Consider the following 14,137-nt stretch of genomic DNA (forward strand, 5'->3'; position numbering starts at 1 on the left):
TAATTTCATTTTACTCTAGTGTTCTGCAGTATGACATATTTTACATCAGCTCTGCTGTGTAAGGTTCTTCTATCTATCAATTTAAAGAGGAAAGTTTGACATTAAATTTATTTCTTGGATAATATACTGGATGCTTCTGAAGTCTACACTGAAGCATGAAGTGATAGTGTCTGTTGAAGCCATCAGTTCTTATTGACAAGTCTGGTTAAATTATCAGGTTGTATGTAATTTTATTTGAGTGTAGGAAAATGAAGGTTATAGCCAAGAGCTTGGTGAGGTTTTCTTTCCTGAGACGATGATTTATTCATTTTGGCTTCAATAGCTACGGTGTCAGGCGTATTTTATATTTTTCCAACTTTGACACTTCAAACATTTGATTTCCCTTTGCAACTTCCAATCTAAAACATGTTTCCCATTATAGATATTCAAGTGACTGCCTTGCACACACTGACTCATGAGGCTGGTTTTTATTTTCACAAAATATATAACCCTATATGAATAAAATACAGATGGTGTCCAATACATTAAACACAGCAAATTTGCCATTCCCTCCTTCATCCCCTCTGTTCCATTCTCCAGATTTTCTGTAGCTGTATGAAATCTTATCAGCCTCAACAGCTCCAAGAGGACAAGGTAACAGAAATTTGATGCCACTCATATCTGGCTTGCTACAATAAATAATGTGCAGTTTTTTTAATAATTAGTATTTTTCTGCAGGATTCTGCATTTGGAGCTCTGCTTTAAAGTGAGATGCATGTCCCTTGGAAGGTACTGAATAGCCAGCTTCACATGGTCCTTTGGTAGAGTTTGAATTAAGGGCATTCAATATGGAATATGGCACCAAATAACTTTCCTTCCCAGGTGACAGCTGGAGCAGATTCACTGGTCTCTTACATTGCCAAACAATTTGGAAGGAACAAAAATTCAATATATTAATAATATAGTAAATTAACAGAGTGAATTAGTAAAAACTGCTGAAATCAGTCAAAGAAAAATTGTTCTGCATTTGCTATGAAAGCATAAAGATCACAGTATACACATGCGTAAAAGTTACTTAAATGCACATGATCCAGTTTTTTGAATAAGATTCTGTCAGCATCACTAGATGGCATTGGAGGGTGCTTTATCTTATCATAGGAGAAAGGTAGCTTTTGTCGGCAGTCCATAGTACATTTTATTAAGAACACTAGTAGTTAAGGAATGTATTCCAAGCAAGCTGAAGGTATGTTCTATGCAACTTTGGTGAGGGAATTGCAACACGAAGCAAGAACCAAGGCTGGCTGAGCAGTCACTACACTGCTGCACTTTCCTTTTGTCACACACAAGGAGTCCACTGTCTCCAAGCTAGAACTGGAAGACTGAAATTCGGACAGATATAAATTGCAAAGGGTACCAAAGAAACTGAGAACTGATATTACATGGGCTGGTGACTTCAGGGAGGTAAGAGTTAATCGGTTCCTGAGATTTAGGGTGGAATTTTTGGTACAGCATATTTGTTCCCCCTCACACAGAGAGCAAATTATACAAATATTTATCACATAAATGTTATCTCTGTTTTTCTTACACCTTATTTTTTACTATATAGTTCTCATGTCCCTTTCCTGTTACTTTTAGAATGAGATATGTTTGCCATCCTGTAATATTTTTGCTTAGCTTCGACATCCACTTTGGAATTACGGCTAACTTTAGTCGTCTGCTCTTGCCCATCGATTGTTACTGCAAAGAAGCTGTGTTGCACCACAACTACAGTGGTTTATGAACTGCAAGATTATTATTACACTTACAGAGTTATCTTTTATTCATACTCTTTAGCAGTTGGTAATAGGCAAAGAGCAGTTTGTACCCATATAAACACATGATTCTAGGACTGTATATAAGAATAATTATAGGTCATGGAACATATGTTGCAATACAAGGCAGCAAAATGGTGATTTCTTTTCACGTCTGCCACCCTGACCCACAATCTAAGTCATTAAACCATTCAATTCTCCAGGTAGACTGTGCTGAGTCCGTTTCCAAATTCATTGCCTATACAACAAAATGGGCATTATTTTTTTGCCTCTGTAATATTCTCTTTGCTTAAGAGCTGTCTTATATCTAAATTCTGTAATGAACCAGAAATCAGAGCTGTATACAGATGAAAACCTGACTTTTAATTGAAGTGTTTCCATTGTTCAAAGAGGCTTTGGGTTTGTCACTCTTGGGACAAAAGAACAGGATGGTAAAACATGTAGAAATAGTAGTGTTCACGCCGATCAAGCTCAAGAATGAGGTAAGACCTGCTAGTAAGTCATACAAGGTTTTTAATAGGTCGTGAACTCGCACAAAGCCAAGGTCTTGTATAAAACATTAGGTACACCCACTTGTAAAAGTGCCACTGTGCCCCTGGTCATCTATTTGTCTGACTGGCTGCTCTGCATTCCTTCTGATGTATTTATAGAAAGCTGCAGTTCATAAATACCAATTTGTACCTTTATCTTCATACATGCCAGGTACTTGTAATATTGAAAACTGGGAATTGTTCTTAGGGCAGTCAGCAGAAGGATAATAAATAAGAATAGCATTATCTCTGTTAAATAGTAAGTAAATGTGTAGAACTCCTTTCCTGAGTTTATTAAATAGTAATGTCCTATGGCTTGCTAAAGCTTCCATCTTAAAGTAAGGGAACTCTTCATGTTGTTGTTTAACTCTCACAGAAACCTACACACGTGGCTTACACACACACACACACATATATATGTATATATGGGAAAACCGGTGTATTTTTCCTCACTTATTTGGTCTAAACATTTAGGTCCAAGAGGCAGGTTTTATTTAGTTCCTACTTTAGGAACTAGCTGCTTTAAAATCTAATGGTCTGATTCTGTTTTGTGTGAACATAAATCAAGAATTAACTGAATCACACTGGTAAAATCAAGCTAAGTAACATCAGACTTTGCCTTTATCATTTCAAGTAGCCACCAGATAGTTTAGTCTTCCTCGCAGTCATTTGCTGAAAAACTGTGGTTAGCAGGGATTTTTTGTTTACAAGCCCCAATTTCTAATAAATGTGTTGTTTGCCCTCTGGCTTGACATCAAAGGCAGTTGCGTCATAAGGGTGCCTCCTATTGAATTATATTTCCCTTCAGTTTGCATGGGGAAGCAGAGCACCTATTACACAAAAGGCAATTGTTGACTTCATGCAGCTACCAAAGGAAGAGTTAAAACTTTTTATTTCCTTGATATTTTAAAAATGCAGCTCTTAAAAGCATCCGTGTCAACTGGAAAAAAAAAAAATCTCTTGTACGTACTTGCAAGCAACTTCCTCATTAGAATTAAAATGCCAAGGTCCATGTCTGTGCTGGAGGATGTATATAGACCCTACAAGCCCTGGGAGCTCTCACAGGTGGCCAGCCCAAGTCAGCCCAATGTGTCTCACGCCTGTTTAAAACTGAGGGAGACAAAAAAATATGTTTTCTTTAAAAAAAGGGATCAAATGATCACATCTTAAAAACCATTAAGCAGAGTATGATTGTAAAGTCTTTATATACTGCCTGCTTTTCACAAACCTTCTTCTTCTTCTTTGAGTCCCTTTTTCTTCTTCATTTTCTTCTTTCTACAGTTGATTCATGAAAACTTCACGAGTCTTTTCAACCTAAATCTGTTTGACTTCTTTCAACAGTGTTTCACATTTTGACCAAAAGTTTTCCTGGAAAAACTTGTGAAGAGTGTTGCTGCTCCATTTTTCCTCTTTTTTTTTTTTTTTTTTTCCCCCCCCCGTAGTGGGTTTTAGTTAGTCTTCAAAGAATTTAGTGTGCTAAAGAATACAAAATAAGGTGCTCTCTACCAAAGTTTGAACATCCCTCTATTCATATATTTCTTTCTGACAGGCAACATAACATGATCTCTGGATGTTCGCTATCACCTTCCATATGCTTTGAATTACAAGTCTTCTAAATCATTTGCTTAATCTAAAATATTATCAAGAAGAGTGTCTTTTTTTGCTCTAAATAGCAACAGTGCATGAAGGCGTGGGGCCTTATAAACATTAATAGGGTCAGCACTCCACGTCCACCCATAGAAGTGGACTAATGGTATATATTTTGCCTCTCTGCAGTTCTTGTAATGAATGCATGCCTCCTACATGTCCTCGGGTTCGAGCAGGCTGTGGGAGAGGAGGAGTGCAGGACACTCCCATAGGGATCTCCTAGGGCTCTGCTCTCCATCATCGCAGCAGAGAGCCTGTGTGGGTAGTGATGTTTTTCAGGACACTTGTCCAAGTGACTGATTAGTCATCAAGTCTACTCCTTTGCTCATTTAGTATGAACACAAGGCTGCGTTGACTTCTCATGAGCTGTGGTACAAGCCGAGAAGGTGAATTTCAGAGGCAGGGACAAGGTCTTCGCTTTGCACCTACCATGGTCAGGTCCTGTTCCAGGACAGTGGTCCCCAGCGGTCACCACACCATGTACAGTGACTGGCAATGGGAAGACCGGCCTTCTCTCCGAGCTGCTGTCCTCCCTGCACCCCACTCTGCCATCCTTCTCATAGAATCATAGAATGTCCTGAGTTGGAAGGGACCCACAAGGATCAGCAAGTCCAGTCGGCAGCCGACACCAAGCCATGAAGGCGCTTCAAAACTGATCACTTCAGATATGTTGAGAAAACTATTGCTTTACATAGAAGTCAGCTGACAAATCTCATGGGAAATGTGGTGATCATCGCTGGCAGAAGTACTATTCAAAATGCCTCAGTGAAGCAGGGAGAGGCAGGGCAAAGCACATTAGGAATAGATGTACTCACACTAAACTCCTTTATCTCACGTTGGAAGAACATCCCTCTAAGATTCTTCACAAGTATCTCACTGCCCATCCAGTCCCTGTCACTCCCTATACAAACTTACCCGAGCTCCACAGCTGGCAACAGGATCCATTTGTTCTCAGGCTTTCTGTCATGGTGATGAATGCTTGTGGTGATAACACTAATTTCACCACAGATTTCTCTTGGATGTGATGTGAGTTATAACAACCTGCTTCTGGAGTTCAATACGTGAGACCTGAGATTTCCACTTAAAAAGACATATTGATGTTGGGGAGAAAGCTTTGAAAAATGACCAGGGAGAAAACAGTAGGCTCAGACAAGATACAGAAAAATAGAATAACACATCTTTATTCTAGTCTAAGCAAAGACCAAAGCTCTGAGCATCCCTCCTCTACATCCCTCAGGACGTTGGGCCAGAAGTGATGCTGAGCAGTGCCCACTTCATTGACTGGAGTCTGTTCACAGTGGTGGAGCTAGTGTCACCCCTTCACCGAACCAAACCATCATGGAGCTGGAGGGCAGCTCTTGGAGATGCTCTGAGCTGCAGCCCGGCTGGGGCATCACGGCGCTGGACGGGACCGAACACAGCACAGCTCATCTCAGAGCCGCAACACCCACCGCTTCACGCAGCTCTCGCTCCTCCACATTGTGGCAGTGACTCAACATCCTGCTTAGCACTTCATTTTGTGCGCAGCCAACTGGTTTTTCACTGAGGAAATAAGCTCTCTGTGTTCAGCGTGACACGTACATAAATATGTGTACGCATACACACACGAGCGCACGCGCAGGCAGACATCGGCCCTTTAAAGCCCCGTGAGTGTCTTCTTTCATATTTCTACCTTGTGGCTTGAGGAAGCCAGGAAATGTAAAAAGCAGTCAAAATGTTACGGGGTAAAAACAAAAAAAAACCCCAAACAGATAGAAATGCCTTTTCCACAGAAAATGCTGGCCCAGACCTGCCAGCTCACTGTGTGCCTTGCTTCCTCCTCGTCCTCTTCCTCTGTGGCTTCTCAGGAGGTTCCAAGGCACAAGCGCCAGGCAGGCGCTTCGCTGAATCAGACCCACTGCTGCCAAAGACACTTTCTCCCCAGAAACTCAGACTTCTACCAGTGCTTATTAGAGCTATTAAAATCACTTGCTGTAGTATCACACCTCTCTCATTAAGATTTTAATCAGCATTTCCACTGGAAAGCCTTACTCTCAAAGAGTTACAAAACTGCCTGTATAAAGCTGATTGCCACTGAAATTTAGAATCCAGTTTCTTGGCTCATGGTTACGTTTCTTTCTTGCTTAGTTGATCTCTGCAAAAGCTGATGTAAATTGGTTTGGCAAGTTTGTTTAATTCCAGGGATAAACAATTCCTGACTTCAGAGGCATTTTTTTTTTCCAGTGCGCAACGTTATGGAATGAAATTATCCTAAGTTACCTGCCTACAATATTAAAGAATTGCCCCAGATAGCTTTTTTAAAAAAAATTGTAAATGTTGATATTTTTTCCTAGGAACGCAACTGAATAATTTAACCATTCACGTTGTTTTTAAACGCTGAGTATTTTTGGAGCGGTGTTCAGTGCTTAATGGGGAGGCAATCACAGCAGGTTAAAGACTTTCAAAATACATACCAGCACCTCAGTGCCAACAACCCATAACACTTCAACGAACTGTGCAGTATGTGTTGGCATGATTTATGTAGCAATTTTAAAAGAATCTGTAGTGTTTGTTTATTACCACAGCATGACTGATGGGTTCCTAAGTGCAGGGCGACACAATCAGCTGAGCTATTACGGCTGGGAGTTTGATAATTTGTGAGTTAAAGCCATTACAACACGTCATTCCAGTCAACTGCCAGGAGTCGTCAGGGTATGAGTGACATCGGAGAAACCGCAGTGAGATGAGAACCGCTGCCAATGGTGTCACCGTCTCTCCTGCACAGTCACGCAGGCTCCGAGGACTCCTGCCCAGCTTCCCTGGTTCTCCTGCTCTCCTTCTCAGACCCCTCTTGGTAAAGCCCGGTAAGAAAAACCACCATTTAGCCTGATCAGTACTTCCCTCGGGTTCTTCTCCCACATTCATCCCTCCCAAATGTTAAAAGGCTAGTACAGATGTGACCCAAACTACAGAGAAAGAAAGGCTGCTCAAGCCTTGTGTTCTAATGGTCACTTGCTTTGCGACAGGCAACCAGGCAGACAAAGCCACCGTGTATCCCCAGAAACACCCTGCTCATTGGAAAAACCTCAGTTCCTTCCTGAAGTAAATATCCTAAGCTTAAGTTTACATACAATACATTCTGTGTAAGTCTTCACTGGATGTAGGCATTTATTTGCAACACAAAAAAATCAAGTATGAAAGAAATTGTATTTATCTTTTATTTTTTTTTTACAAAAATAAACAATTTGAGAAACAAAAGCATTTCTTCCTGACTGTACAAACTACAAAACAGTATGACATTGGTCACTTTAGCATTTATTTTATTGCTTTCACTGAAAGCAAATTTTCTAGACACACCATGCCTGTAAAACACATTTTATATAGAATTAAGGCTAGCATTCATTTGCCATTATTAAGGTCATTTACTTCATTCAGTCTAAGAATTAGCAAGCGGTGCCTTAGAAAACCAAGGGTTTGATTATAAAAAAACACGAATAACTGCAAGATAGTCATTAAATTAGTCCTGTTCCACCAGCTGGATTGCTTCACCAGTCTGTCAAAGATGTGGCTTCCTGAACAATTCAAACTCGGTTCAACAAAAGTCTTAAGCACAGGCTTAATTGTAAGCATATGCTTAGGACTATCCCTATTCAGCAAAGCACTCGGCACTTGGGTAAGTCCCTGCCCTTTCAGTGAGTCTATTCATATGCGTATGTGATTTGCTAGACCTACAAAATGGCTCTTTTAAATTAAAAATGAAACTTTATGATAACATTGGAAGCAAAAATGAAAATTAGCAACAGCCTTGCAATTCTAAACATAACCAATCCCTTCCTTTGACAAATATGCTGGCATTGCATATTTGATAGCTTTAACACAAATGCTGATTGTCTTCAGAAACGTTTACTATTCAGCTTACAAACTGATATGCTTCAGTTACTCTGTTGTGATTGTACGTGCCCAAATAAATATCAGTGGAGGATACAGACCTCCCATAGAAATGATCAACTTTCATCCCTGTGCACACACACACACAGGTCAGAAATATTATGCTAACCTTGGTTAGAAAAGCCAGAGCTGCCACCTGATTTATAACCAAAATTATGCCCTAACAGTGTATCATATCTTGTATTTTGCTTTGTTTTTTTAAAAAAAAAAAATCACATTTTCAAAATGTTGGTTTATTGCACATTCATCCTGGTCATGCAGGTTATTTCTTTAAAGTTTCGTTTAGCACTCTATAGATTAGAATGAGTAATAGTGCAATTATCTCTCCAGCCACAGCCACCTTATACCTAACAGCTGCCTATATTTATACACAAACAGTTCTTGTCACTCATGTGTCAGACTGAGCCACTTTAGGTGTCAGTCTGTCACCTTCACATATGTTATCTTGTCAGGATCAGGCATGATATGATTTGAGGCCATCTTGAAGAAGACAAGCTGCCGACCTGCACCAAATAGGAAAGGGGACGGAGGGAGGAAAGGAAAAAAAATATTTAGAAGCAATAAGCAAAAGGTTGCAAACTTCAAAATATTAACATTTCATATTCTTCTTCAACCTATGCATTCTTTGGGCAACTTGAGAGTGAACTCGTTCTTAACATCACCTGGTATAAAAGTGAAATGCTTCTGTCTAAAATGACACTGAATCTCTTTTGCCTTCAGTAGGTTTACTCTTACCTAATTATGGTCAAGATATAGCTGTGCACAGCTAACACAGTAAATGAAGGAAAGGTCTGAAGATCTTAATACAAAATGCACACGACCTTTAAAAAATGTATTTAAAGACTCTCCCACTGACAAAACCAGGCTGGAGTTCAGGGCATCCATTTGATTGTACCGGAGCAGAATCACTTTTGCACGCTTGAATCTTTGGAAACCTGATCAGTGCAACGCATGTGAAACACGACTTTCCCTCAAATAGCTCTTGCTGATCACATCGCAGCTCTGGGTTTTAAACAAGCTGGAACGAGGTCTCTATTCCTCACATAAAGATCACCAGCAAGTGACAACAGCCTGGGCAGCGTAAGGCACCTGCCACACACACATCCGAGACCAGCAGGGTCTGAATTTGGTGGGGCGTCAGTGTTATTTGTTGGGGTGGCAGCACAGCTCCTGTATCTCCCCACATTTACTGACCTGGCATCTTACTCCATCCCTGCCCCTGGCTGAGCACCTGCCGTCCCCCGGACCCACACTGCCACTGCTTGTCCTTGGAGCAGAGGCCACGGGGAGACTTCCCACTGCCATTCAACCTCTGCCTTCCCTCTCTCTCAACTTCAGAAAACCAAGCTACTTTTGCTATTTACTCCCAGCCTGCCTCTCTAGGGGGCTCCCACAACGCTATTTTCTTAAAAAGTATCACACAGCAAATGGGATCCCTCAACTATAGAGCAAATTTCTGTTCTGTGGATTTCAGGGACTCCCGTGCTCATGCATGGGGAATGGCACGGTAAAGGGAATGATAAATAAAACTAGAAACACTGCTACTATATCTCATTTGCTTTTAATATTGCAATCTGAGACAGAAGGTGCTTTAAAATTCCTATGAATTTCCCTCTGCCATAATAACTACCTTTTTAGTATATTAATTAACTTCAATAGTCTGACTATAAATAGTCTGACATGACGACCTAGTAGTCACTGGTTAGCCACGGGGAAGGTCAGCATAAATTAGCTGTTTCTAGGTTCCATGGAAGTCTCCATTCAAACCTTTCTGAAGCAGAAAAAGTGCAGAAAGCCGTAGCAGTACAATGCCTAAACCACTCTGAAACCTATCTGATCATTTGTGATGCTTTCAGAGCTGGGAACCTGCTAGGCATGTATATAAGCTTGGCTTTGGTATGCATTTATGTTGCTCCACTCAGCACACCTAAAGCACCCAACTGCACACAGGGTAAATTTTGACTTTAAGGTTAAGATGTGTTGTGATCACAGATGTACAGACAGAAAGCTGAGCCTCAGGGCCTACATAACGTGCCATCCTGACGCCTGTGGCAGAGCGATGACTTTCATCAGCTGTCCCCAGGTTTGGCTGGCATCAGCCACCCTTCCTCTCAAAGACAGGAGCAGGGGAGCCCACCTGGCCCGAGCAGAAAATGGCAATTGCAGGCAGGGAAACATCCCTGTACGTATGGAGATGACACACTGAAGAAAAACTCACCCTGGCTTCACTGAGGGTTTTACCTCAGGTGAAGATGACAAAAGAACACGGATTTGGTCTACTGTGCCTTACAGGCACAAACTGCCAGCTGAGGGCCAGGGCTGGCTGCCCTCCTGGGCACACAGGGATGGGAGCTGGCTGTGGCCTTCAGCTCTTTGAACCCCTCAAACACTCCTGAACTACAGCTGCCGGGGATTTTTAGCAGAGAGCTGTGACATTTTTTTTCCCAGATTGCTCTGGAGTTGCCTGGAATAGGCACAAGTCTGGTGCAGAAGCAGCGAGCCAGGGCCAAGTCTCCGCTTGATGTCAAGCAGCACTGACTGCCTGCCTTCAGGGGAACCACACGAGGACTGCCAGGCCCACAGACCTTTGAAAGTGTATTTCGCTTTTCAACAAGTGTATCCTGTCAGACAAGAAAATGAGTTGTGGTAGCAAATGGGATTTTTCCCTGGAAGTTCTGCTTCATAGAATCATAGAGTAGTTTGGGTTGGAAGGGACCTTCAAAGCTCATCTAGTCCCACCCCTGCCATGAGCAGGGACATCTTCAACCAGATCAGGTTGCTCACAGCCCCATCCATCCCGGCCTTGAACGTTTCCAGGGATGGGGCATCTACCACCTCCTCTGGGCAACCTGGGCCAGTGTTTCACCACCCTATTGCAAAAAATTTCTGCTTCTACCTGGTTTTAAACCCTCCGTCCTCGCTGTCCTTTAGCCAAAGCCCTATTGCTAGAAGTACAGTGCTCCCACCAGTGGCAGGGCATCTCTGACACCAGCCAGGAAGCCCCAGCTAGATGCACAGGAGAACCTGTTTGGTTTTGTGTCAAACCGCAACAACCATATGATTGGAAAGATTTATTTAAATCCAGATGTTGGACCACATCCTGTGCATTTAACTGCAGAAACAGGTCACAGTTTTTTGTAGTTTCTGCTGCTGTGTTTTAAAACAAAATTTCGGGCCCTGCGGTTTGGAGACCTATGATCCACGTGCTGCAGCCCTCTGATGCCAGGACCTTGGAGTCCATGCGTGGGTTCCTGCTGCCCCAATGGCTGGCAAAGAGAAGCTTCACCAAAAACCAAACCAGCTCAGCTAGAGCTTCAGAAACTATCCCATTTCTAGGTCCGTTTCTGGGCTCCCACAGCCTAGTGCAGCACACTCCCCAAACTGTATCAAAACACTTAAAGCAGACAGAATACGTGATGCAGCTGCTGCTTCTGCTCTGCAGCACCCGTGACCTACCTGTCCAAGTTGTCTGGTTAGTCAGGACGAAAGCTTTGCACTGGGAGTAGCTGTCACAGATCTCAATGGCTTCGCTGACATCAAACACGGAGAGGAGGCAGCCCTTATGATGGTAAGATGGCCAGCATCTGTAGTTCTCATCAGGAATAAAAGCTTCAGGCACCCGTCTGTACTCTGCAAATAACCAGAGCAAAGCACTCATTTTCAAAGCTCCCACAAACTGTTTGTTTTTAACAGGCAAGGTTTATTATAACAGCTTAGGAACAGGATATAAGATGGAAAAGGTGACAGGCTAGACTGTACCAGCCCCGGTTTACTCCCATACGTGTTTATAGCTCTGCACCTTACTTTCCTTTTCCTTTCCTCCTTTATTCTTCTCACCTTTTTTTCCAGAAAGTGCCCGTAAATAAACAGTCTGTGCACAAAACCCTTTCCCCTTCCCCACTGCGTAGGCGAGGCTTTGGTTTTATTAGGAGTTTTACAGGAAGAATGTCCCATTGAATAAACAGCATCCACTTGAATGAACTGACTCACTGTCCTACTTCTGAACAGTGAGCTGGATTGTCGGGGTGAGACCTGACCAGGCATTCCCAGCCCTCCCTCTCCCTCAGAAGAGCATGCGATTTTTCTCCATCTCCTTTAGAGAAGGAAGAAAAGACAGGCTTTTAATTAAGCAAACTTTGGGGTTTTTTTGCTTGCTCAGATTAGCACAAAAGAGGAGTCGCTTGATGGGCCTCCGAAGAGATGGGGAAGGAAAAAAAAAGCAGGGGGAGCATGTCAGTGTGGTCCTTGCCCATCGCCTCGGCACTGCCTGGCCGGTGGCTCCACTCCCTTGGCTGCCGTTCAGTCTCACTGGCCTTTCTGAGTTGCCTCTTGTGCTCTGTTCACAGCTCCTCTTGCCTTCCCAGCTGCTGACAGGGGCTTCTCTAATGAATGCATCAGCACATTCAACTCATCATTTATAAACATTTCTACTTAGCATCCAGGCGCACAAATGGATGGTTCCCTCCTGTCTCTCCGCCCCCCACATCCTATTCAAAAAAATAAATGCATTCTATATTTCTTCTAATTCTACCTATTATGGAAAACAGAGCTGCCAGCCCTGACTCACAGCCTATTCTGAAGTTACTTTCGTTCAGGCAATTTCTGCCTGATGTTGCAGATTCAGCCTGCTAAAATTTCAGGCAGCACGTTGTACAGACACCACCGAGTCAAAGGCGAGTGTGTCTGCTACTCTAAACTGCCAGTATTTTAACTGGGAAAAGAAGTGCTCGTTCACACTCCACAGTCTGAAACAGTGGGAAACAAACGCAGTAAATGTGTTCTATTTTAAGCCTGGCTCATTAAAAGTATCATAAGAAACATTCCCAAACAAGAAACAAAATCAGAGATGATCATGTCCCACTTAAAGCAAAGGCAAATAAGTTTTCATGAATTCAGAAAATGCAGCCTCAGTGACATGAAGAAAAAAAATCAAAATGTAGTTCCACATTACAAATGGTCGTTTCTCCACCAAAACTACAAATGCATTTCTTCTGAAGAAAAGTCAGACCATAAATCAAATTGCTACCGGCTGGATGGGCAAAGTTCCTTTTTTCGAATTTCTGTATCAACTGTATAATGTAACAATAACTGAATGTAACTGAATAATATTCTCTTATCTCTGTATGGTAACTGCTGAGTATTGATTTGTACCTCACAGCCAAGGTCAGTAAAATTATATGTGCAAATACAATTAAAAAAAAAAATTCACCATTGTCAGCACCATATGCAGCTGTCTCAGTGTGCGTGCCGTGTTGACTGGATATAAAATGCGACTATGCACAACTTTTCTTTGCACACCTACAGAAGTTCCACCCAACCCTGCACAGCACCAAACTCCAGGCCACAGAGGACATTCACAGAAGGACAGAACTGGCTGCAGCAGCAGATGATGAAGCATCTGCCTGATTCTCTGTGTCAGCAGGGATCACGCCCCAGCCCTTCCCACGGGCGCTGTCGGAGCCTGTCGGGCTCGGCGCCGGGGCTGGGATGGAGCCGCAGCATCCCTCAGCACGCCGTCAGGGCACTGAGCGGAGCAGCCTCACATCACATCATGTGTTTTTCTCCGTGCAAGGCAGAAGGCAATTTAGAAGACCCTTAGTTTGAATTATCGTTCAATTTTTAAACTCCTCTGTGCACAGATATGCCTCTTAATATGCCTATAGCACCTTCCTTCTTCGCAGCGCTGTTCCTGGTACAGCTGCCAGGGGTTAGGCTATCAGCTGATGCAAACAGATTTCAAAAGAACAGCAGTGATTTATGTGACCTGAGGCTCTGTCAAGAGGTAGGAGATAAAGTTCTCCCTTTCTATTGACTTTTTCAAGGTGACTGAGCCTGGTAAATCATTTGGGCAGCTTGGACACATTAATCAACAGAGTTAGGCCAGCAAAAACTGCGATGGTGATGGCGAGGTCCTGGCTTGTGGGTGGCAGAGGGGATGGAAACCTCCACACCAGTACTTACGGTGGTCTCACCACGCAGCAGAACCCCGTGGCCATCCCTACTGTCCTTGCAACTCCCAACCAGTTCCTGCACGAAGGAAGCCACCCCTCCCATCTGCGGTGACCCATGGGAACAGGGTAGCGTTACCAGGTACACAACAGCACGACCCACAGGCAAAGAACATTTTCCTTGGCTGGGAGATCACCAAGCACCAGATAGGTGAAAATACAGCCGCTGGAGTCTACGTGAAAGCACGGAGACACGCATCTTTCACAAAGGCAGCTTCTGGCAGGTCTCCAGAAC

The 14,137-nt window shown here is 42.9% G+C and overlaps 1 protein-coding gene across 1 annotated transcript in view; it reads right to left on the bottom strand.

Moving 5' to 3' along the window:
• Nucleotides 1-8,100: 8,100 nt before the first annotated feature.
• PKDCC (protein kinase domain containing, cytoplasmic) overlaps nucleotides 8,101-14,137 on the bottom strand; it is a 37,574-nt gene continuing 31,537 nt past the window's right edge. The window contains exons 6-7 of the mRNA XM_065631573.1: nucleotides 11,351-11,524; nucleotides 8,101-8,397 (exon numbers count right to left, since the gene is read on the bottom strand). Of these exons, the coding sequence (XP_065487645.1) occupies nucleotides 8,312-8,397; nucleotides 11,351-11,524 (260 nt within the window). The 3' untranslated portion in view covers nucleotides 8,101-8,311. The remainder of the gene's footprint in view (nucleotides 8,398-11,350; nucleotides 11,525-14,137) is intronic.

Source organism: Caloenas nicobarica, chromosome 3, assembly GCF_036013445.1.
Source record: "Caloenas nicobarica isolate bCalNic1 chromosome 3, bCalNic1.hap1, whole genome shotgun sequence".
NCBI classification, from domain to species: domain Eukaryota; kingdom Metazoa; phylum Chordata; class Aves; order Columbiformes; family Columbidae; genus Caloenas; species Caloenas nicobarica.